Raw genomic sequence first — 26,762 nt, forward strand, 5'->3', positions numbered from 1 at the left:
CTATGTAATGACATAATGACAAAAAAAGATCAAAACAGCAGAATCACCGATTTTCAACAGCAGCAATATTATAAAAAATGCAGTAAGAGGCGATTAAAGCAATCAAACTACCACAAAATGGAATAGATAAAAACATCGGCTCAGGGCGCAAAAAAAAACCCCACAAGTAGCACTATTGAACAAAAAATGAAAACGTTACAGGTCTCGGAATAGTGTGACACAAGCAAATTTTTTTAAATTTTACAAATTTCCCCCAAAATCTTCACCACTTAAAAAGAAAAACAAAACTATGCATTTTTGGAATCCCAGTGATTGTACTGATGAGGAGAATCATATTGCCATGTAACGACTGTAACACCAGTCATATGTGGATGTGAGTGAGATACAGTACTGTTATGAATGACTCCAACCCCAATATGATACCAATCAAACTTCTTTTTTTTATAACTGACAATAAATGACAGTATTACACTTCTAAAACAAGATATGGGCCACAACAGCCAACAACCACAAAATACAACTTATACCGCCTGAGAGATCCCAAGTGCCAGCTTCACAGTAAGGAGCAGGACTATCCCCAGGATATACCACTCCCAACCTTATCCGTTAGAGGGCCTACCCGTAATTCTACCCGTAATTTTTTTATTTTCAAGTTATCATACATTATCTATAAAATTTCTTTTCTTTTGAATTCAATTGAATAGGAAAGAGGCCTTCTGGATATATAGGCTACATTGTCTACAGTTAGGTCCATATATATTTGGACAGAGACATATTTCTAATTTTGGTTCTAGACATTACCACAATGAATTTTAAACAAAACAATTCAGATGCAGTTGAAGTTCAGACTTTCAGATTTCATTTGAGGGTATCCACATTAAAATTGGATGAAAGGTTTAGGAGTTTCAGCTCCTTAACATGTGCCACCCTGTTTTTAAAGGGACCAAAAGTAATTGGACAATTGACTCCAAGGCTATTTCATGGACAGGTGTGGGCAATCCCTTCATTATGTCATTCTCAATTAAGCAGATAAAAGGCCTGGAGTTGATTTGAGGTGTGGTGCTTGCATTTGGAAGGTTTTGCTGTGAAGTAAACATGCGGTCAAAGGAGCTCTCCATGCAGGTGAAACAAGCCACCCTTAAGCTGCAAAAACAGAAAAAACCCATCTGAGAAATTGCTACAATATTAGGAGTGGCAAAATCTACAGTTTGGCACATCCTGAGAAAGAAAGAAAGCACTGGTGAACTCATCAATGCAAAAAGACCTGGGTACCAACGGAAGACAACAGTGGTGGATGATCGCAGAACAAACTCCATGGTGAAGAGAAACCCCTTCACAACAGCCAACCAAGTGAACAACACACTCCAGGAGGTAGGCGTATCAATATCCAAATCTACCATTAAGAGAAGACTGCATGAAAGTAAATACAGAGGGTTCACTGCACGGTGCAAGCCACTCATAAGCATCAAGAATAAAAAGGCTAGATTGGACATGGCTAAAAAACATCTAAAAAAGCCAGCACAGTTCTAGAAGAACATTCTTTGGACAGATGAAACCAAGATCAACCTCTACCAGAATGATGGAAAGAGAAAAGTATGGCGAAGGCGTGGTACAGCTCATGATCCAAAGCATACCACATCATCTGTCAAACACGGCGGAGGCTGTGTGATGGCTTGGGCATGCATGGCTGCCAGTGGTGCTGGGTCACTAGTGTTTATTGATGATGTGACACAGGACAGAAGCAGCCGAATGAATTCTGATGTATTCAGAGCCATACTGTGTGCTCAGATCCAGCCAAATGCAGCCAAACTGACTGGTCGTCGTTTCATACTACAGATGGACAATGACCCAAAACATAAAGCCAAAGCAACCCAGGAGTTTATTAAAGCAAAGAAGTGGCATATTCTTGAATGGCCAAGTCAGTCACCTGATCTCAACCCAATTGAGTATGCATTTCAGTTGTTAAAGACTAAACTTCAGACAGAAAGACCCACAAACCAACAGCAACTGAAAACCACCGCAGTGAAGGCCTGGCAGAGCATCAAAAAGGAGGAAACACAGCGTCTGGTGATGTCCATGAGTTCAAGACTTCAGGCAGTCATTGCCAACAAAGGGTTTTCAACCAAGTACTAGAAATGAACATTTTATTTACAATTATTTAATCTGTCCAATTACTTTTGGTCCCTTTAAAAACAGGGTGGCACATGTTAAGGAGCTGAAATTCCTAAACCCTTCATCTAATTTTAATGTGGATACCCTCAAATGAAAGCTGAAAGTCTGAACTTCCACTGCATCTGAATTGTTTTGTTTAAAATTTATTGTGGTAATGTCTACAACCAAAATTAGAAAAATGTTGTCTCTGTCCAAATATATATGGACCTAACTGTATCTCCAATGAGGCCGACGTCATGATCGTCTAAACAGGAGCCCTCTGTTCTAGCAACTTATTAAATTCACACGGCCGGCACCTTGCACACACTTCTCTCACAACTTTTTCTAAGCATGGTGTGTACACGAACCGGTGTAACCATCGATAAGTCTTTTCAGGCCCAAAGTGTGCATCCCGCGCATGAGCCTCTCGTGCAATGTCTGGAGCCACTGAGGCTGGGATTACCACATGCCAACGGTACCCCAGCTCTGCCGCTACGTAGATCCAGTGATACAGTACCCCTTTTGCTATGACCAATCGATCCCACTTCCGTAGCAGTTTCTGTCCTTCTAAGCCCAGCCAAGCTCTCACCCTTCCATCGGGCCAGGACTTTTGACTCAGCCATTTTTTTTAACTCGTAACAGCTCGGAGTCTGCATCCTGTAGATCGGCCCACTCCTGACAAGTCTTTCCCAACAACGTGATGACCCGTGTCGCCACCCCACTTGAACGTGCCATGTTTATGAACACAGGTAATCGCCTCAGATAGGGGATCTCAGTATCCTCGAGATCTTCATCCACCACATGCTCGGGTGTGCCTCAAGTCACTCATGACAATGCATCTGCATTGGAGTTCTCTTTACCAGAACGAAACCGAATCCGGTAATTGAACTTGGACATCCACGCCACCCACCTCTGTTCCAAGGCTCCCAGTTTGGCACTCTCCAAGTGCGCCAGCAGATTATTGTCCGTCATCACAAGAATCTCTGGACCAGCCAGATACTTTGCGAACTTCTCGGTCATGGCCCACACCAGGGCCAACATCTCCAACTTGAACGAGATCTAATTGTCCGGATTTCGCTCGGTGTCCCATAGAGACTGGCTGGCATACGCGATGACCCTCTCATGCCCCTCTTGTTCTTGGGCTAACAAGGCTCCCAGACCATGGAGACTCCCGTCAGTGTACAGGGTAAAAAGTCGGTCAAAACGTGCATACGCTAACAAGGGTGCCTGCACAAGGGTGGCCCGAATCCGATCAAATGCCTGTTGTTGTCAGTCAGATAGGCTGGTTCCTGGGCCCCTGCGCCATCCCTCTCAACAGCTCGTGCAGTTGCTCAGCCACTTTATCAAAGTCTTTCACAAAACGACGGTAGTATCCGGCTAAACCGAGAAACGCCTGTACTTCCCTCAGGGTCTTGGGTCTGGGCCACTCCTGAACTGCCTCAATCTTACTCGTTGCCGGCCGCTCACCCTCAGCCGATACTTCATACCCCAGATACTTGATCTGTGTCTGGAACAGGCGACACTTTTTGGATTGATCTTAAGTCCATTGTCTCTCAGTCGGAACAAGACTTGTCGGAGCTTTTTTAAGTGATCATCGAACGAATCTCCGACTATAATCACATCATCCAGACAGATCAACACAGACTCAAAGTTGTAATCACCCAAGCAAAACTCCATCAACCGCTGAAACGATCCTGGGGCATTAGAAAGTCCGAAAGGCATTCGGTTAAACTCATATCCATCGGTAAGATGAATGCTGTCTTCTGCCGATCTCGAGCCGCCATGGGCACCTGCCAGTAGCCACTGGCCAGGTCAAGCATAGAGAAGTACTTCACCTTTCCCAGAGCAGACAGGGATTCCTCAATTCTTGGTAACGGGTAGGAGTCATGTACATTATGTGCATTCAGCTTGTGGAAATCAACACAAAACCGCATGGACCCGTCCTTCTTCCGTACCAACACGACTGGTGCGTCCCAAGGACTCTGACTCGTGCAGATCACCCCATTATCCAGCATTTGTGCTATCATCCCCTTGACCTCTTGGTAGAGGTTCAGTGGGATCTGGTGATATCTCTCCTGAATTTGCGGGGGTGTTTCCCGTGGGTATCTCATGTTCCACTGCCTTCGAGCAACCAAAGTCTTAATCACTCCTGGAGAAAGCAGCCTGATATTCCCACAGTGTAGCCTCCAGCCTGTGCTCCTGCTCGGCTGTCAATGGAGACTCATCCACTCCCTTAATCTCCATAATCTTCCTGCCATCCCACGCAGGTGTGGGGGACTCTTCTTCTGCTGTCTGCATTGACCTGGTCCAGGCGGTCCGGCGGTCTGTCCTCAGTGTGAACTGACTTTTGGGAATGACTCCTTCGCCACCCACACATATACATCAGCCAGCTTAGTGCCCACTGTCAGAGTCACCTCATGATTCTGCAGATTCAGACACCTTACTGGTACACTTCCATCTTGTACAATGGTCAACATTCAGGCTATCATCGGACTATCCGTATCTTCTGACCGACCCACCAGTTCCAGAACCACCTCCACACCGTTCAGTTTTCTGTGTGTCCCTACCGGCATCAACACAAGCTTCTCTTGACCCGGGGCGATCACAACAGCAGACCCGCGTGGGACATACACCGCTCCCACCGTTCTTCCCTCTACTGAACTCTTCTGAATACCGCATGAACGGACCACCTGCTGCAGGGCTTTCTGAGTGGCTTTGTGGGGTGTTGCGCGTTTCCAATACCTCGGACCATCGCGCTTAAACAAAATGTGGTCCAGCTCTCTCAGGATATTCATTCCCAGAACCACCCGGAGGTTCGGTCTCGCCTGTGTCTTCACGAGTACCACTCCTTTGGTTCCCAAGTCCTGGCCGTACAGCTGTACCGTAATCCATGCAATGCCCGCCACTGGAATTTCCTCATTATTAGCGGCTTTTAGCCTTAACAGATGTCCCGACTCCGGTTTGACAGTCTCCTCGAAGTGCGCCTTGAAAAATTTCATCGGCACGGTCGTCACCTCCGATCCGGTATCCACCAAGCACGCCACCTTCTTTCCTGAAAACTGCACCTCCAGAGTGGGACTCTCCGCAATCAGATCTTCGGAACAAACTTTGGGCATTGATTTTCATTAATGCCTCACCGTATGCCCAACTACAGCAAGGGTCTCTCTTTTGCCAATGCCGGGACTTCAGCTGGCAGGTTCATCTGACAGTCTTGCTGCATATGACCGAGTTCTTGGCATCGCCAACATTGGACCGGTCTTCTTGCCCTTCTTCTGGACGCCTCAGTTCTTAACGCAATCGTTGTCCTCCCTGCGGTATTAGGTGCTTGCCCGTACAGGGGAGCAGAGGGATTACTCGGCGTCGAGTATATCGGAGGCATTTCTCGAACCCGCATCTGCTGCATCTGTTCCGCCAGCCTTTCCATAGTTTTTTGTAAAACCGCCAACTGTGTCTGTATAGGGTCTTGTCTCGGCCCCCTTGTATCAGCCACCTTTGGTTACTCCACTGCAGAGTGGGCTTCACTTCTAAAGTCTGTGCTACCGCCTCTTCTTGTCTTTCAGAATTGGTGATTCCAGGGGTACTCCACACCTTCAGTAACAATTCACTCCTTAGCGTCTCACTCCGTATCCCCTTGATGAACTGATCCCACTTTCCAGTACATCACTTGATAAAATGAATTGTGTCATTTAAAAGTACAACTTGTCATGCAAAAAAACAAGCCCTGATATGTCTATTTCGATGGAAAAATAAAAAAAGTTATGGCTCTTGGAAGGCGAGGAAAACACAAAAAAATTAAAATAGTTGAGTCTGCAATAATCTGATATCATGACAGCACTGCTGCCAATCAGTGTTCTTAACGGCGTTGAGCCAGTCATAGGCACTAGCCACTCACAGATGCAGAGCTCACAAATTGGACTGCAGTGCTGTAAATTGCGCTGCAGTCAATAACAGACAACAGTAGTAGTGGATACTCAGGGCTGGACCTGGGCAGGGAGAGTAAAGAAATGTTTCTTTTAAATCAATCTTTGCTTTTGACAGGATTTTTTCCATTTAGCTATGCCTTAAACAGGTCATAGTAGTAAATACTACCCTTCACTGTATCCAACCTATATGTAGATACACAGAAGGAGTTTATCATATACCAGTCTTGAACCTAAAACCCACTGGAGTAAAATGCACCAAATTTATAACAGTGTTTACTCTTAATAAATGTGATGAGTTATTAGGCTGGGCTCTGTTTATCAGAAAAGAAAATCTATGTCAGATATGATCTGGTGTAGATTTTAGCTACAATTTTTGCCAGTTTTCCGGTGTACACTGTAGTAAGTTTGATGCATTGCGGTTGGCCATGATGATTGGCAATTTTGATAAACCCCATCCATAAAATAAAAAAAATAAAAAACTGGTGTAATGAAAATGATAATTTGCACTGGAGTTTAAAAATTGTGAATTTAGATCCGGGTTAATGAAAGTTACTCAACTTTTACCGTTAAAGGGGTGGTTCTTTCTAACCATCTATCTTTACCCTCTAAACACTTTTGTAATTGGCTTTATTATAAAATGCCCTACACTTCTCCCAATATATCTAATCGCTAACATTGTTTTTTTTCTTCTACATCATTTCCAATTACATTTTGTTTGAGAGGAGTCACAAACCGGACATTACAGGAGGACAGGGTGGTACTCACTTCTCTGCAGCATCTATCAACTCTCCTGGAACAGGATGTCATCAGGGGGCATCATTGCAGTTATTTACTACAGTTTCTTGCATCAACCCCCTCTGAAGATATTCTGGTTGCACAGCGCTGATAGAAGTTGTGGGAGAGGTGAGTGCAGCGCCGGCACTCTGTTTCTATCTCCGCCGCTGCAGCTTTGTGAAATAAGACTTCATCAGGGGGCAATGAAAGAAGCAGTGAGTGACAACAATGTCGCCCGACAGAAGCAGAGTGCGGGCGCTGCACTCACCTCTCCTGCAGCTTCAAGCACCATGGTTCCAGGATATCTTCAGAGGGCAGTGATGCAAGAAACTGTGGAAAATAACTGCAGCACTGAAGTTGTCTTGTTCCAGCAGGGGCGATAGACACTGCACGGAAGTGAGTGCAGCCCCAGCCTCCTGTGATTTCCCATTTGAGACTACTCTTAAACAAAACGTCACAGGAAATGAAGTAAAAAAAACACTTTTAGGGAATAAACACTAATAGGGAATAAAGATAATTACAAAAGTGGTGAGGGTGTAAAAATAGATATTTAGAAAGGACTTTTTAGGTACCAGACCACACCTTTATTTTATATTTAAATTCATTATGTTATAAAGAAACTTACCATTTCATTATGATTTGCAGATTGATTCTGTTTATATCCATAAGGAAGAAGAATAAGTCTTCCATAGTTGTGAACTGTAAGGTACATGAGCATGTTGGATTTCACTTGTTCAAAAAGTTTGACCACACCTTTGGTTTCACGTTCTGAAGCAGCACTTGGACCACAAAAGACGAAACTATCACAGAATGCGTCTGCTCCAACACCTAAATATTTAAAAAAAACATCAAAAAGAATGAGGAAAAATGTTAATAGTTTATTAACAGCAACATCTGTACAGTCTTAAAAATATAAGAAATGAGAATGATAGAATCTCATAGATTTGGAAGCACATTACTCTGGATGTCAGTCCTTATCAGATCTAATCAGAAGCTAATATTTAAGTCTAGATGCTGGTAATTACGGTACTATTGCAAACTACTATTAATACTTTGTTAGAAACAAGGTATAATAGGTGATAACTAGAGATGAGTAGATGATTTGAAATTTGAATTTGCTAGATTTGGAGAATATTCAGAGAGAGAAAGAGTTTTCAATATGATATGTACACTGAACAAAAATATAAACGCAACACTTTTGTTATTGCTCCCATTTTTCATGAACTGAACTAAAAGATCTAAGACTTTTTTATGTACACAAAGGGCCTTTTTCTCTCTATTGTTTACAAATTTGTCTAAATCTGTGTTAGTGAGCATTTCTCCTTTGCCAAGATAATCCATCCACCTGAAAGATGTGGCATATCAAGATGCTGATTAGACGGCATGATTATTATACAGGTGTGCCTTAGGCTGGCCACAATAAAAGGCCACTCTAAAATGTGCAGTTTTATCACATAGCTCAATGTCAGAGATGTTGCAACGTTTGAGGGATTGTGCAATTGGCATGCTGACTGCCGTAATGTCAACCAGAGCTGTTGCCCGTGAATAGAATGTTCATTTTTCTACTACAAGCCGCCTCCAAAGGCCTTTCAAAGAATTTGGCAGTACATCCCACTGGCCTCACAACTGCAGACCACGTGTAACCACACCAGCCTCAACATTCAGCATCTTCACCTCCAAGATCGTCTGAGACCAGCCAGCCGCCAGCTGCTGCAACAATTGTTTGCATAACCAAAAACTTTCTGCACAAACTGTCAGAAACCATCTCAGGGAAGCTCCTCTGCATGCTCAACATCCTCATCGGATCTCTACCTGACTGCAGTTCGTCGTCGTAACTGACTTGAGAAGGCAAATGCTCACATTCATGGCGTCTGGCACGTTGGAGAGGTGTTCTCTTCATGGATGAACCCCGGTTTTCACTGTACAAAGCACATGGCAGACTGCATATATGGCGGTTTGATGATGTCAACTTTGCATATCGTGTGGCCCATGGTGGCAGTGGGGTTATGATTTGTTCAGGCATATGTTATGGAAAACAAACACTGGTGCATTTTATTGATTTTATTGATGTAATTTTGAATGCACAGAGATGCCGTGACAAGATCCTGAGACCCCTTGTTGCGCCATTCATCCACGACCATCACCTAATGTTGCAGCATGATAATGCACGGCCCCATGTTGCAAGGATCTGTACACAATTTCTGGAAACTGAAAACATCCCAGTTTTTGCATGGCCAGCATACTCACCAGAAGGTGTCACCCATTGAGCATGTTTGGGATGCTCTTGATTGGCGTATATGACAGCGTGTCCAAGTTCCTGCCGACATCCAGCAACTTCGCACAAGCATTGAAGAGGAGTGGACCAACATTCTACAGGCCACAATCAACAACCTGATCAACTATATGCAAAGGAGATGAGTTACACTGCGTGAGGCAAATGGTGGTCACATTAGACTGGTTTTCTGACTACCCAATGCTGTAAAAGTTCACATTTTAGAGTGGCCTTTTATTTTGGCCAGCCTAAGGCAACCTGTGCAATAATCATGCTGTCTAATCAGCATCTTGATAAACCACACCTGTGAGGTGGATGGATTATCTCAGCAAAGGAGAAGTGCTCAGTAACACAGATTTAGACAAATTTGTGAACAATAAATGAGAGAAAAAGGCCTTTTGTGTACATAGAAAAAGTCTTAGATCTTTGAGTTCAACTGATGAAAAATGGGAGCAAAAGCAAAATTGTTGCGTTTATATTTTTGTTCAATGTCTCCAGTGGAATATGGAGATGGAAACCGATTCTGACGAACAAACTTCCAATCCTATACTCGACTAAGCCCCAATGGGAATCGCTAATCTCTGATGACCCAGGCACTGACCACCAATGTACAAGGTATGATAATCTGCTAGATGTAAAAGCTACAGGGCCTTTTTGGGGGAGCTCACACATCCACGCAAATTGCATTAGTCCCCTCTTTGATACTTCAGAGGTCTGGGAAATGGTGTTGGGCAAGCTGTTTTTTTTTGCGAATCAGAAATGAAATCTCAAAGTGTTTGAATTTGTGTGGAACTCTGTGAATTTCTGAAAATTCGACTTGAACTGGATACTCCACGGAACTGATCTGCTCATCTCCAGTGATAACGCAAACACTTATATCACACGACAAGGAAGCATCAGTTGACTGAGGCCCAAGAATGGTCCAGCTTGAGTACTGTATGAGATTGTATTAGTGATGATTGATTCCTAAAATGCTCAAGTGCTCGTTACTCGAATCAAGCAGGTCGGATGTGCTCGACTCGAGTAACAAGTATTATGGAAGTCAATGGGAAACTGGAGCATTTTTCAGGCAAACCCTAAAAGGACTGGGGGGCAGGAAAATCACTGAAATGGATGGAAACAGTGCTCAAACTGAATGGGAACAGCATGGGGAAAACACCTGGATGCAGCTCTGACTCCCAGGTTGCTGCTTGGAACTAAATAAATAATTTAAAAAAATGACTTGTGGTCCCACCTATTTTTGGCAACCAGCCAAGGTAAAGCAGTCAGTTGGGGGCTGATACTATCAAGCTGGCAAGGTCCATGGTTATTTGGCCCTTCCCAGCCTAAAAATACCAGCTGTGTAATGTTAGCTGGCATCAAGCCCAGGGGATAGTAATGGAGAGGCAACTATCAGACATCCCCATTACTAACTCAGTAAATAAAAAGAGAAAAAAACACACACAGAAAAAAAATACTTTATTTGAATAAAGACTTTCCCCTCACTATCCCTCATTCACCAATTAATTATCAAAAATGTTCCCTCAAAGCTCCTCCAATGTAGTCCACATTCCCCGATGTCTCCGGCGTCTGTGAATAGCAGTAAACTACAGCTATTCACAGGCATTGGTGCTGACGATAGCTCTCATCAGAGCCCCTGCGTCACTGAGCCGGTGGCTCTGATGAGAGTCTTCAACACTACCCAACGCCTGTCAATAGCCGTACTTTATTTGAGATGAGCGAACATGTTTGGAAAACGTTTGTTTTTTTTCAAATTTGGCATGAACGTTGCTCATTCGGATTCGTATTCGGATTCCCGAGCCTTTTGAGCTAGAATCATCAAAAGTCAGCCCGGACATGAACATCCCTGCTTTCCCGCAGTCATCTACGTGACAGCGTGGGAAACAGGGGCTGTGATTGGAGGTAACATCGTTATCGCGGGTCAGAGTGCTGTGGGATCACGATGTCAGATGTCAGTGTGATCCTGGAGTAGTGACAGTGACCCGTGGTAAAAAGCTTACCGTGGGTCATGGGTGCCGGCTGAGGAGACTACTACCTCCATCAGTCGGCGCCTGCTTTCACTATAAACGGGGAGCAAAAGCACAGATGATGAGAGGAGTAATCTCATCAGCTGGCGCTTCCGCAGTGAAAGTAAAAAAAAAAAGTTTAAATTAATAAATAATTATTTAAATAGAAATAAAAAATACATTATACTCACCTACACCTAATCGCCGATGTTGTCGTCCCCTGTAAAAAATAAAAAAAAACACATACTCACCTTAATCCCTAATACCTGATGCCCATGTCACCTGTAATAAAAAAAGTAATAAACCACCATAATCCTCTCCTATCCACTGTGATCCTGAGTATCCCATGCAGATCTCATGAATATGACAGCCACATAGAGAGATGTGACTGCTCTATTCAGCAGCTGGCGATACACTGACAGGAGTATCATCGCTCCCTCAGTGTATCACGATAAGCTGCCCGGAGAGAGATCACATGAGTTCATCAGCTGATGAGCTCATGTGATTTCACTTACTGCACCACCGCGTGAGAAAATTCTCACACAGCAGCGGTGCCGTAAGTGAGGTCACCAGAGTTCATCAGCTGATTGAACTCTGGTGACCTCTCTCCTGGCAGCTTAGTGCTGTATACTGGCACAGGAGTCATTGTATAGCCGTCAGTAATTGCTGATGTGACTGCTCTACAACTGACCCAGATCTTCATGGGACATTGTGGATTATGTCATCAGGTCGGACAGGTGAGGGATGTTTTTTTTTGTTTGTTTTTTTACAGGTGACAATGACTTCATCGGATTAGGCGTTAGGTGAGTATATGGTGTTTTTTATTCTTAAATTATTAAAACTGTGTGGACTTTTATTTCAAATAAAGGATTTTTTTCAGGCCATGTGTTTATTTTTAAACCTTACTATGGGGTTAGTACTGGGGGCTTGTTATAGACGCCTCTCCAATACAAACCTTGGCTTCATGTCAGCTGCCAATCGTCGTTTTTTTAAATTATTTATTTATTACGGTTAAACCTACGCTCTACCAGCAGAAGCTGTATATATGTACAGCAATAGCAAATAAACACTGCCTATATGCCTGCTCTAATCTAAGCTCTCCCTCCTAGAACAACTCTCCCTGGACTGCTTCCAGAGCACAGTGTGGCGAGCATAGCGTCACCGGGTCTCATATAAAACCCGATGATGTGATGCAGCCGGCCAATCACAGTAGTGCCAGCCACTACGTCATTAGCATGTATGGCAGGCAATCCCCGCATGTTTATTGGCTGTCTAACAGCCGCGAAACAATGCGGGTCGGGGACCCGAGCATTGAGCTCCAGCACCCGCGATACTTGATTGAGTAACGAGCGTGCCCGAGCACCCTGATGCTCGATCGAGTATCAAGCAGTGGCGAGCGCACTCGCTCATCACTAGATGATATCTATCACAAGTGACCACCTAACTAGCTCACAAAAATTCTACCAGTCTACCATTAATGGTTGGGCTACTAACTCTGAAACTGGTAATTTCTAATGGTGGTAAGTCTTGTGCTAAACCTCAATGCGTGCTATAAAATGTGTTACTTTCTCTACTATGTGATCCAGAAAGAATCCGTCTGACTTCATGCTTTTAGTTAGACCACTGCATACCGCTTGTTGATTCATAACAGTATCAAAATAGTGAAGAAACATGTAATGGCGTGTTCCTATATGAAAAACCTTTTTTTTTTTTCAGCTGTGTGTTTTTCTGCAGGTATCTACACAAAATACACCATAGTAATCTGCTCTGATTATTGTGTTTTTGCTGATTTTTAGGTGTTTTCCCCATTGATACATATTTTGGGTGCAGATTTGAAACAGCATTTTTATGCTTATTTTAGTGCAGAAACTCTGGGATTCTGCATTTAAAAATGCAACCACTTTTTTACATGAGTTTTTTTTTCAAGTTCACCAGAGAAAACTATGCATAAAAAACACACAAATTCAACAGAATCTTTAAATGCACAGTGGTCATCAGTTTTCGTAATATATCCACTTTGCTTGAACTTTTATATGCAGCAGGTTTTCTGCACAAAAAAACAGCATGTAGGTATGGGGGAATATGAACTAATGCTTTTTAAAGTGTATAGAATGATAAAACATTGTGAACTAAGGTACTGTAGATGTCTGTATTGTTTCTTATAAGTTTTGCTCTAACAGATTATTTTTCTCTGTAGCCCCCTATCAAGCATTAGGGAAAATAATTAGTTGAGGACTAGCACAGGATTTAGTGGTATTTTAAATTTCCGATTGAGAAGTTAAAGAGGGCCTGTCAATTGCCATAATTATGTATTTATTTACATTGGTGTAAATGCTCCTGCTCCCCTGAATATGGCAATGTTTTTCTTTTGCTGTTGCGCCTCTCAGTACCTGTGATATGGCCCTCTTATCCCTGTATATAAATCTAGTCTTGTTAACCAAGAGGGTGTGGCTCTCAAGAAGATCACACCCTTTTGACTAACAAGACTAAATTTACAATAAAGAGGAATAAAGGGTCATATCTCAGGAACCGATAGGCATAGAAACAAAAGGAAACAACATCAGATTCAGGAGAATGGCAACATTTATATCAAGTTAAAACCCAAACCACAGGCGGCATGAATAAGAGCTTGGGTGTATGACCGCAGCCAGGTAAGTATTTCTCTGATATGATCCAGCGATTCAGACGAAACAGTTTGTTAAGCTGGCTGGGCACAATAGGGAGAGACCTGACTAGTTCAGTGTTGCCCATGGATGACTTTTCTCCACCTCACTCCTGTTGACTGACAGGTCTGTCTCTATGTACACAGAGAGAGAGAAAGGGGGACAAGCTGACCAGGGACTGCATTGTCTAGTCAGGGCTTGCTCTGTGATTCCCAGTCAGGTTTTCCAAGTGTTTTCACTTAAAATTCACAACGTTTCAGAGAAAAACATACTTTTTTGCAATCATGCCTAGTCCCATCTGAAGCCACAGCTTTGAGTGAATAGGCAGAAGAAGGTGCAAGTGACAGGGGGAGTGCAAAATAAGAGGTGTGGAGAAGTGAATGATGGTCGGCGGAACAGGGAAGAGGTGAGGTATTATTATATATATTATATATATATATATTATATTATATTTATTTTTTTAATCATTTGCCTGGCCCTCTGTTGCGCTGCAAAATGGTGGCCTCAGTTGGCTGCCATTTTTCTGACTTCACGTGGAGCAAATTGCAAAAATCTGTATTGTTCAGAATACAAATTTTTGTAAAATTCAAAGAGAATTCAATTCCACTCAAATAAATTCACTCATCTCTAACTATTATAGCTTGTTTATACCATGGTATAAATAAAAGTTACATTTTAATATTGTTACAATTATCCTAGTCTATGCTCACATTTTCAGTGAATAGCATTTGACATATTTGGGGTTCACATACTTTTACTACAGTTTTAGTGAGAAATTTTGTTTCCAATCTGGGATTGTGCATTTACTCAATGCAGTGCATTGTGAAAGTATTTGGCCACCTTGAACTTTTCTACCTTTTGCCACATTTCTGGCTTCAAACATAAAGATATAAAATTCTAATTTTTTTAGGAAAATCAACAACAAGTGGACACAATCGTGAAGTGGAATGAAATTTATTGGATATTTTAAACTTTTTAACAAATTCAAAACTGAAAAGTTGGGCATGCAATATTATTCGGCCCCCTTGAGTTAATACTTTGCAGCGCCACCTTTTGCTGCGATTACAGCTGCAAGTCACTTGGGGTCTCTATCAGTTTTGCACATCGAGAGGCTGAAATTCTTGCCCATTCTTCCTTACAAAACAGCTCGAGCTCATTGAGGTTGGATGGAGGGCATTTGTGAACAGCAGTTTTCAGCTCTTTCCACAGATTCTCGATTGGATTCAGGTCTGGACTTTGACTTGGCCATTCTAATACTTGGATACATTTGTTTTTGAACCATTCCATTGTAGATTTTGCTTTATGTTTGGGATCATTGTCTTGTTGGAAGATAAATCTCCGTCCCAGTCTCAGGTCTTTTGCAGGCTCCAACAGGTTTTCTTCCAGAATGGTCCCGTATTTAGCTCCGTCCATCTTCCCATCAATTGTAACCATCTTCCCTGTCCCTGCTGAAGAAAAGCAGGCCCAAACCATGATGCGGCCACCACCATGTTTGACAGTGGGGATGGTGTTTTGAGTTTGATGAGCTGTGATGCTTTTACGCCAAACATATCGTTTTGCATTGTGGCCAAAAAGTTCAATTTTGGTTTCATCTGACCAGAGCACCTTATTCCACATATTTGGTGTGTCTCAAAGGTGGCTTGTGGCAAACTTCAAACAAGACTTTTTATGGATATCTTTGAGAAATGGCTTTTTTCTTGCCACTCTACCATAAAGGCCAGATTTGTGCAATGTAAGACTGATTGTTGTCCTATGGACAGACTCTCCCACCTCAGCTGTAGATCTCTGCAGTTCATCCAGAGTGATCATGGGCCTTTTGGCTGCATCTCTGATCAGTCTTCTCCTTGATTCAGATGAAAGTTTAGAGGGACGGACGGGTCTTGGTAGATTTGCAGTGGTCTGATACTCCTTCCATTTCAATATGATCGATTGAACAGGGCTCCTTGAGATGTTTAAAACTTGGGACATCTTTTTGTATCCAAATCCAGCTTTAAACTTCGCCACAACAGTATCTCGGACCTGCCTGGTGTGTTCCTTGGTCTTCATGATGCTCTCTGCACTTGAAACATAACCCTGAGACTATCACAGAGCAGGTGCATTTAATCGGAGACTTTATTATGCACAGGTGGATTCTATTTATCATTACCAGTCATTTAGGACAACATTGGATCATTCAGAGATCGTCACTGAACTTCTGGAGTGAGTTTTCTGCACTGAAAGTAAAGGGGCCGATTAATATTGCACGCCCACTTTTCAGCTTTGAATTTGTTAAAAAAGTTTAAAATATCCAATAAATTTAATTCCACTTCACGATTGTGTCCCACTTGTTGTTGATTCTTCCCCAAAAAATTTGAATTTTATATCTTTATGTTTGAAGCCAGAAATGTGGCAAAAGGTACAAAAATTCAAGGGGGCCAAATACTTTCACAATGCACTGTACATTGAGCTGAAAGCTACATTTAAAGCTCTCAAAGTCTTGAGTTGTAAGAGATGTCAAACATAATTTAATGGTTCATGCCTAATATATTATATTTTATATCTTTATATAGTTCTAAAAAAGAATAGTAGAAAATAAACAGGTCATAAACTTTTGAATTTGTAACTTACTGCACCATTGTGCATCAAAATTGCGGTTAAGGTCCACTCCAAAACAATCATCTGTTTGAGGTGACCTATTCTTTCTCCACAGACGATCCTGAGTTGAAGAAGAAAAATAATTGAAAACTTCAATTTATTAACATATTTGATCCTACTCTAAAAGATTACCATCCTCATTTCAATTTACAAGAGATTGCTCCCACAGCATGTTTTCAATATAGCAATACATGCTGGATATCCTTTTACTCTACTAGATATTTTCAAATATCACATTATGTGTTTGGGTTAGGTAAAACTACATTTCAACACTAAGGAACAGAACTGGGCCCTCCAGTATTACAGGGATGCACATCTCAAAATCTCTCATGGAGGCTGAGTCAGGAGATAAAAGTTTCCAATACGCACAACATTCCAATTCTTCAATGGTTTGTGTGATTTTTTTTTTTAGTATGCAGCATAGCAACCAATCATACATTGTGGGTTATTGTTGGAAAGTCCTTGTGAGGAGCTGCTCACTTTCTAAAGACTATGATACTTTTCCAGCAAAGGACCACCATTTTTGTTAATATTATTATTGTGTTTTATTAGTGATTTACTTGTTATGTTTTATATAGTTCTGCTAACTTGTCAGTATGTGCACTAGATTCACTTGTAAAATGTCCAGCATTCCACTAATTTGTATCTCAGGATATATGTATCTCAGGAGTATCCAACCATTGTTCCATTAGCCAATAATCTCATTATGTGTGTGTAGATTGTAGACACAGTGGAGCCGTCACCACAGGGGGTCTTACATGCAGTCTCAGGTGAAGGCTTCTAGAATACTCTTCATTGTTTTAGGGAACAGTGAATGTTTAAGGGGGAGGGTGTGATCACTTCTGACCTGGGAGGGGACTGATCCCAGTGGAAGAAAGTGGAGACATGTTTTAGGGAGTTGTGTGGAAGGATTGAAGGAAGAGGATGGAGACCGTGGACTTGGAAGGATGAATGGATGAACATGTTGGATTATGGATTATGTCGTTTGGAGTTACACTTTCTTAAAAGGATTGCTGCTACTGGATACCTGTGCTTTCATCGTTTTATCTGCCATCTAGAGCAGAGGTCCCCAACCGCCGGTCCGCGGACCAGGACCGGGCCGTTGGGGTTTTTCAGCCGGTCCGCGGCGCCGCTGACCAGGGCCGGCGTCAGCACCCGGGCAAATGCCGGGGCTCTGAGCAGGCAGAGGGGCCCACTGGCGGTCGCGCACCCCGCTGGGCTATGGGCGGAGGAGAGCGGTGTCAGCGCCCGCCCTTCTCCGCCGCTTGCTCAGGGCCCCGGCAGCCCGATACTTACCTCTCCCCGTGCCTCCGCAGATCAGCTGTCTTCCTGCTCTGCGCTCCCTGTGACGTCTCAGGTCAGAGGGCGCGGTGACGTCTTTACACCGCGCCCTCCCCTGAGCCGTCACAGGGAGCGCTGAGCGGGAAGAAACGACAACGCTGGAGTTCGGAGCCGAGCAGCGAGCGGCGGGCAGCAGGTAGCAGGTGAGGAAAAGGGAGGTGAGTATTTGATTTTATTTATTTTTTTAATGTATGGAGGCATGGGGCAGTATAAAGAGGGGAGGGGGGGCATCCTGCTTGGGGCATTATAAAGAGGAGGGGTGACAGCCTGCATGGGGCATTATAAGGTGGGGAACAGCCTGCATGGGGCATTATAAAGAGGGGGGGATTCCTGCTTGGGGCATTATAATGAGGAGGGGTGACAGCCTGCATGGGGCATTATAAGGGGGGGGGCAGCCTGTATGGGGCATTATGTGGGGGTAACAGCCTGCATGGAGCATTAAAAGGGAGGGGCCTGTATGGGGCATTATGTGGGGGGTAACAGCCTGCATGGAGCATTATAAGGGGGGGACAGCCTGTATGGGGCATTATGTGGGGGGTAACAGCCTGCATGCAGCATTATATGGGGACCGGTATCCTGTATGGAGCGTTATATGGGGGCCAGTATCCTGTATGGAGCGTTATATGGGGGCCAGTATTCTGTATGGAGCCTTATATGGGGGCCAGTATTCCGTATGGGGTCTTATATGGGGGCCAGTATTCCGTATGGGGCCTTATATGGGGGCAAGTATTCCGTATGGGGCCTTATATGGGGGCAAGTATTCCGTATGGGGCCTTATATGGGGGCAAGTATTCCGTATGGGGCCTTATATGGGGGCCAGTATTCCGTATGAAGCGTTATATGGGGACCAGTATTCCGTATGGAGCCTTATATGGGGGCCACTATTCTGTGTGGAGCGATTCACCGGTTTCTGAGCTATTGTAGAATTTACAATAGATATCACTCATGAAGTGAAATCTTTGCATTGTACTATATATATATATTTCTCCGCTGTATCTCTGCATCATGAATCGTGGTATGTGTTAAAGGGGCCCACTGAGACTCTTTCGCCCGGGGCCCAGAAAAACCTGGAGCCGGCCCTGCCGCTGACAGCTAGCTCCGCGGCCCTGCGCCTGGTCAGAACTCGCTGTGTGTGGATTTATAATGTTTTCTGCCATAGCCGTGACAGCTCGCAGCTCCCGGCAGAGAACATTATGCAGGACGGGGTGGGGCGTCGGGCGGGTTGTACGTCACGGGGCGGGTCTTAGTGACGCGGCCCTCCTGCACAGCATGGTGTGTTCCTGACGGGGTGGGGCGGCAGGCTCTCCTCACTGACACGCCCCCGGCAGAACATGTTATGTGGGGCGTGCTGGGGCAGCAGACTGGCTTCAGTGACGCGGCTCCCGGTACCGGTGTTCAGTGTGTAGCGCTGCTAAGCAGCAGCGCTGTATACACTGACGCTCAATGTACAATGCTGCTACTTAGCAGCGCTGTACACCGAGGTCCCGCCAGCATCCTCCCCATACAGCTCCACCCCTTCATAACCCCACCCCCATATGACCAAAGCCCCGCCCCCACCCCCACCGGGCCATGGAAAACTGGTCTTGCTTAAAGCCGGTCCCTGGTGCAAAAAAGGTTGGGGACCTCTGATCTAGAGGATCATGGACTGTGGCTACAGACTGTGGCTGGAGGTACGAAATCTGTGGGCCAACCAAAAGTTGGGAGACAGTGAGTATGGCCTTATACAAAGCCAGTGGAACTACTGAACCCAGATTGGGAATTTGAGGACTGAGAGATCTGTATTTTGGCCATTAACCTGGAATTGCTTTATTACCATGGCTGTGCTCAATAAACTATTGTTGCATCATTAACCTGCATAGGTGATTACTTACAACCCACAACCTCAGATCTCTACAGTCCTTTTTCAAGCCATATTTGGATCATGTAGAACTGGATCTTGTGGCAATAAAACTACAATATAAAGATTCATGCTAGTAACACAAGTGAATTTGCTTATACAGGGCCGGCCATTTATATGGGTACACCTAAATTAAATGGGAATGGTTGGTGATATCAACTTCCTGTTTGTGGCACATTAGTATATGGGAGGGGGAAAATTTTTCCAGATTGGTGGTGACCATGGCGGCCAATTTGAAGTTGGCCATTTTGGATCCAACTTTATTTTTTTCAATGGGAAGAGGGTCATGTGACACATCAAACACTGATAGCAACACCGCAGAAGAAATGCTAGCATAGGCTTTTAGTATCCGTTGTTTCAGATGCTGCACATCTCGTATCTTCACAGCATAGACAATTGCCTTCACATGACCCCAAAGATAAAAGTAGACCTTGGTGGCCATTCAACTGGCCCACGACGACCAATCCACTTTCCAGGAAACTGTTCATGTAGGAATGCTTAGACCTGACACCCATACTGTGGTGGTGCACTATCTTGTTGGAAAAACTCAGGGAATGTGCCATCTTCAGTGCGTACAGAGGGCAACACATCATCATGTAGCAATTTCAGATATACAGTGGCATTGAGGTTTCCATTGATGAAGAATTGCCCCACTATCTTTGTACCCCAGCATCTGAAACAATGGATTCTGGAAGCCTGTGCTAGCATTTCTTCTGCGATGTTGCTATCAGTGTGTCAAGAGTGGGAGAAGAGGGTTGCATTGACAATCCAACACAATGGGCAGCATTTTGAACACATTTTATAAGTGGTCATAAACTTTAAAAAACTCATGAAAGAATAAAATTATGTTAAAACCAAGCACACCATTGTTTTTCTTATGAAATTCTCAATAAGTTTGATGTGTCACATGACCCTCTTCCCATTGAAAAAAATAAAGTTGGATCCAAAATGGCCGACTTCAAAATGGCCACCATGGTCACCACCCATCTGGAAAAGTTTTCCCCCTTCCATATATTAATGTGCCACAAACAGGAAGTTGATACCACCAACCATTCCCATTTAATTTAGGTGTATCCATATAAATGGCCGGCCCTGTATATTGCCATATGATGTCCAAGGTAACTCTGTGTGACTGCAGGATTGTGAATCCTCACATCATGCGCACTGAGGATTCACAAGTCTGCAGTCACCCAAAATGACTGCAGACTTATACAGTAGCTGAGGACAACCTTTTAAAACATAATTCCCCCTTCTCAAAAAGGATGGTGCAACAACAAATTCGAGGTGGTAGATAAATAGCTTACAAATGTGTCAACAACCCAGATGAGTATAGTTGGAGGGTGTACGGATACCAAATTAGACTAGTGAAACACTTATTCAAATTGTTGACATTTGTTAGTATTTTTTATACCAAAATATCAACCTTTTTATGTATGTTTTTAATATTTTTTTTGCTTAAATATTCCCCCACCATTGAGAAAAATTATGCAACACTATAAAGTTACATTACTACGTAGGTACACGCAGGAAAATGGAAATGCTGCAGTATTGTTCTTACATGTGCTGTTGTAAAATTGTACAAAAATGTTGAAAATTTAGCAATTTTCAAACTTTGAATTCTTATGCTCTTAAATCAGAGATATATCACACAAAACAGTTAATAAACAAAATTTCCCACATGTCTACTTTGCATAAGCACAATTTTTGAAACAAAATTTATTTTGTTAGGAAGTTATAAGGGTTTCCAACAAAATTTACAAAACCATTTTTTTAAGGGACCACATCACATTTGAAGCGACTTTGAGGGGTCTATATGACAGAAAATACCCACCATTCTTAAAACTGCACCCCTCAATGTGCTCAAAACCACATTCAAGAAGTTTACTAACCTTTCAGGTACTTCACAAGAATTTTTGGAATATGGAAAAAAAATGAACGTTTAACTTTTTTTCACAAAAATTTTACTTTAGACACAATTTTTTTCATTTTCACAAGGGTAACAGGAAAAAATGGACCCCATAATGTGTTGTGAAATTTCTCCTGAGCATGCTGATACCCCATATGTGGGGTAAAACCACTGTTTGGGTGCGCGGCAGAGCTCAGAAGGAACTCCATTTAACTTTTTGAATGTAAAATTTGATTGAATAATTAGCGACTGCCATGTCGCATTTGGAGAGCCCTTGATGTGCCTAAACAGTGGAGACCAGCCACAATTTACACCATTTTGGATACTGGACCCCTCAGGGAACTTACCTAGATGTGTGATGAGCACCTTGAACCCCAAGGTGCTTCACAGAAGTTTATAACATTGAGACGTGAAAATAAAAAAAAATTAATTTTTCCCACAAAAATGTGGTTTTAGCCCCAAATTTTGCATTTTCACAAAGGTAACAGGAAAAATTGTACCACACAATTTGATGTGCGATTTCTCCTGAGTATGCCAATACCCCATATGAGGGGGAAAACTACTGTTTGGGCGCAAAGCATTGCTCTTAAGGGAAGGAGCACCATTTGACTTTTTGATTGTAAAACTTGCTGGAAATATTAGTGGACGCCATGTCAAGTTTGGAGAGCCCCTGATGTTCTTAAACAGTGGAAACCATCCACAAGTGGCACAGTTTTGGAAACTAGACCCTTCAGGGAGCCTATCTAGATGTGTGGTGAGCACCTTGAACCCCCAGGTGCTTCACAGAAGTTTATAACATTGAGAAGTGAAAATAAAAAAACACATTTTTCACACACAAATGTTCTTTTATCCCCAAATTTAGCATTTTTACAAGTGTAACAGGAGAAATTGCACCACACAATTTGTTATGCAATTTCTCCAGAGTACGCCAATACTCCATATGTGTAGGAAAACTATTGTTTGGGCGCATGGCAGGGCTTGGAAGGGAAGGAGCACCACTTGACTTTTTGAATGCAAAATTTGCTGGAACAATTAGCGGACACCATGTTGTGTTTGGCGAGCCCCTGATGTGCCTAAACAATTGAAATCCCCACACGTAGTGATCAAAAACTACTTTGAGGCACAGTGCAAAGCTCAGAAGGGAAGAAGCGCCATTTTGGAGTTCAGATTTTGCTGGAATGGTTTGAGGGGGCCATGTCACATTGGTAGAGCCCCTGAGGTGCCAGAACAAGAGAAACCCCCCATATGTGACCTCAGTTTACAAACTACACCCACCAATGAATTCATTTAAGGGTGCAGTGATCATATTGACACAACATATACCCTCAGAATTTTATACCATTGGGCGGTGAAGAAAGAATAAATTACATTTTTACCACTAAAGTGCTGTTTTAGCCCCAAGTTTTTAATTTTTATAAGGGCTAATAGGAGAACTTTTTACAACAAACTGAAGCCCATTTTTTCCTGAGTGCGTCAATAGTCTACATGTAATCGGGAAATACTTTTCAGGCACAGTGCAAAGCTCAGAAGAGAAGGAGCGCCATATTATAGTGCAGATTTTACTGTTATGGTTTACGGGTGCCATGACACACCAGGAGAGCCCCTGAGGTGCCACAACAGAATAACCCTGCATAAGTTACCCCATTTTACAAACTACATCTCTCAATGAACTCATCTAAGGGTGCAATGATCATATTGACATTACGGGTGTGTCACAGAATTTTATACCATTCGGCAGTGAAGAAAAAATAATTACATTTTTACCACCAAAATGTTATTTTAGCCCCAGATTTTACATTTTCACACGGGGAAGTGGGTAAAAATGGCACCAAAATTTGTCCCGCAATTTCTGCTGAACGTGGCAATACCCCATATGTGGCTGTACAGTACTGCTTAGCAACAAGGCGAGACTCGGGAGGGACAGAGTGCTATTTGCCTCCTGGGGCGCAGATTTTTGTAGAATAGATTGCAAACTCCATATACAGACCCCCTAAGTACTAGAAGAGCAGAATGCCCCTCAAGTGACCCCATTTAGGAAATTATACCTCTTTTGGAATTTATCTACAGGTGTACTGATGATTTTGACTTCATGGGTGTTTTCCAGAATCAAGCCGCAGCAGATGTTGCTGAGTGAAAATTGCAAACTGCCTTTGCAGTGACCAGTACGCTGTAGTGACCAGTATGCTGTAGTGCCCAGTATGCTGTAGTGCAGAGCACATGCTTCTGGAGACATACACCCATAAATTAGGCGGGCTCTCATCACTACCGAGATGCCAAACATGAGGACGCCAAATGCGGTCTAGGCATACTGGGGCTCAGAAGGAAGGGGGGCATTTGGATTTGGCAGTGCAGAATTTGTTGGATTTCCTTTGGGGGGCGAGGAACAATAACACCAGGATGGGGGAGCACATACCAGGAGGAAGGACCAGGATGGGGGCTCAAATACCAGGATGGGGTTGCATATACCAGGATGGGGGAGCATATACCAGGATGGGGGACCAGGATGGAGGAGCATACACCAGGATGGGGGGACCGGGATGGGGCAGCACATAACAGGAGGAAGGACCAGGATGGGGGACCGGGATGGGGGTGCAAATACCAGGATGGGAGTGCACATAATAGGATGAGAATGGGGGAGCATATACCAGGATGGGGGAGCAGAATAAGGGCGCAAATAGTAGGATGAAGGAGAATGGACCAGGATGAGGGCACAAATACCAGGATGGGGGAGCATGGACCAGGATGGGGGAGCATATACCAGGATGGGAGACCAGGATGACGGAGCACATAACAGCAAGGGGGAGCATGGACCAGGAAGGGGGAGCATGGACCAGGATGGGGGAGCATATACCAGGATGGGAGAGCATATACCAGGGTGGGTGACCATATACCAATAAAAATACTCGCCACCCGGGCGCAGAATGGGTTCAGTAGCTAGTTTTACATAACATTTGGGATCACATTTATTCTGTGATCTATGCTGAGTACTTATCTCGGGGTTTCCATCTACATCTCCGAATCACATTATTCGGATGAAATCCCCGAGGGATCCATTCACTATAATGAGGCAGCAGAGTTTCTTTGCATTCCGTCTCGCCTCTGTTCAGCGTTGTTCTTCTTTTCATTAGTGCACAAAACTGTGGCCGATAGCACTTTTATGCATGTGTAAAAAAGATGGACACCGCCGGATCACAAGTCAGACGGCGTCCACAGTGCCTCCATCTGCCTCATTATAGGGAATCTTCCGCTAGGGGTTCCACCTGAATCACATATTTCAGAGATTTACACGGAAATTAAGAATTGGTTTTATTTATTTTTTACGATGTTCCTCATGCGGTATAAGTGATTAGACGACTTTATTCTTCGGGTCGGTGCGATTACAGCGATACCAGATTTATATTGGGTTTTTATGTTTGGCTGCTATCACACAAAGACTCTTTTTTGAAAGAACTAGTTTTTGCATGGCCATATTTTGTGAGCTCTAATTTTTCCATATTTCAGCCAACAGAGTCATGCGATGGCTTGTTTTTTGCGAGATGACTTGACTTTTTTATTGATATCATTTTCAGGCACATTACATTTTACGATCGCTTTCTATTCCGATTTTTGGAAGGCCAATTGAACAAAACCCAGCAATTCAGGAATTGTTTTTTTTTTTTTATGCTGTTCCGCTTGTGGTAAAATTGATAAGTCAACTTTATTCTTGCGGTCAGTACGATTAAAGGGATACCACATTTGCAAAGGTTTTTTATGTTTTGCCGCTTTTACACAAGAAAAACTATTTTATACAAAAAATAATTATTTTTGAATCGCTGTATTCTGAGAGCTATAACTTTTTATTTTTCCACTGATGGAGCTGTATGATAGCATGTTTTTTGCGGGACAAGATGACATTTTCAATGATACCATTTTTATTTACATTCATCTTTTGATTGCACATTTTATTCCACTTTTTGATTAGCGGTATGTTGAAAAAGCATTGTTTTGTGCTCCACTTTTTTTTTTTACGATGTTCACTGAAGGGGTTAACTAGTGTGACAGTTTTATGGGGCAGATCGTTCCAGATGCAGGGATACCAAACATGTGTAATTTTTTTTACATAAAATTACAAATTTATTAGAACAATATATATATATATATATATATATATATATATATATATATATATATATATATATATATACAGTACAGACCAAAAGTTTGGACACACCTTCTCATTTAAAGATTTTTCTGTATTTTCATGACTATGAAAATTGTACATTCACACTGAAGGCATCAAAACTATGAATTAACACATGTGGAATTATATACTTTACAAAAATGTGTGAAACAACTGAAAATATGTCTTATATTCTAGGTTCTTCAAAGTAGCCACCTTTTGCTTTGATGACTGCTTTGCACACTCTTGGCATTCTCTTGATGAGCTTCAAGAGGTAGTCACCGGAAATGGTTTTCACTTCACAGGTGTGCCCTGTCAGGTTTAATAAGTGGGATTTCTTGCCTTATAAATGGGGTTGGGACCATCAGTTGTGTTTTACAGAACTCTGGTGGATACACAGCTGATAGTCCTACTGAATAGACTGTTAGAATTTGTATTATCACAAGAAAAAAGCAGCTAAGTAAAGAAAAACGAGTGGCCATCATTACTTTAAGAAATGAAGGTCAGTCAGTTCGAAAAATTGGGAAAACTTTGAAATTCTCCCCAAGTGCAGTTGCAAAAACCATCAAGCACTACAAAGAAACTGGCTCACATGAGGACCGCCCCAGGAAAGGAAGAGCAAGAGTCACCTCTGCTTCTGAGGATAAGTTTATCCGAGTGACCAGCCTCAGAAATTGCAGGTTAACAGCAGCTCAGATTAGAGACCAGGTCAATGCCACACAGAGTTCTAGCAGCAGACACATCTCTACAACAACTGTTAAGAGGAGACTTTGTGCAGCAGGCCTTCATAGTAAAATAGCAGTTAGGAAACCACTGCTAAGGACAGGCAACAAGCAGAAGAGACTTGTTTGGGCTAAAGAACACAAGGAATGGACATTAGACCAGTGGAACTCTGTGCTTTGGTCTGATGAATCCAAATTTTAGATCTTTGGTTCCAACCACCATGTCTTTGTGCGACGCAGAAAAGGTGAACGGATGGACTCTACATGCCTGGTTCCCACCGTGAAGCATGGAGGAGAAGGTGTGATGGTGTGGG

General features: G+C 43.0%; 1 protein-coding gene across 3 annotated transcripts in view; it reads right to left on the minus strand.

Moving 5' to 3' along the window:
- The window catches only part of LOC141161491 (carboxypeptidase O-like), a 220,436-nt gene that overhangs the window by 32,133 nt on the left and 161,541 nt on the right, over positions 1 to 26,762 (minus strand). For all 3 annotated transcript variants that reach the window (XM_073646332.1, XM_073646331.1, XM_073646333.1), the window contains 2 exons: positions 16,397 to 16,484; positions 7,474 to 7,676 (listed from right to left, as the gene is read on the minus strand). In XM_073646332.1, coding sequence (XP_073502433.1) covers positions 7,474 to 7,676; positions 16,397 to 16,484 — 291 coding nt within the window. The remainder of the gene's footprint in view (positions 1 to 7,473; positions 7,677 to 16,396; positions 16,485 to 26,762) is intronic.

Source organism: Phyllobates terribilis, unplaced genomic scaffold (genome assembly GCF_046119375.1).
Source record: "Phyllobates terribilis strain yellow unplaced genomic scaffold, ASM4611937v1 Scaffold_9__5_contigs__length_417890890, whole genome shotgun sequence".
NCBI classification, from domain to species: Eukaryota; Metazoa; Chordata; class Amphibia; order Anura; family Dendrobatidae; genus Phyllobates; species Phyllobates terribilis.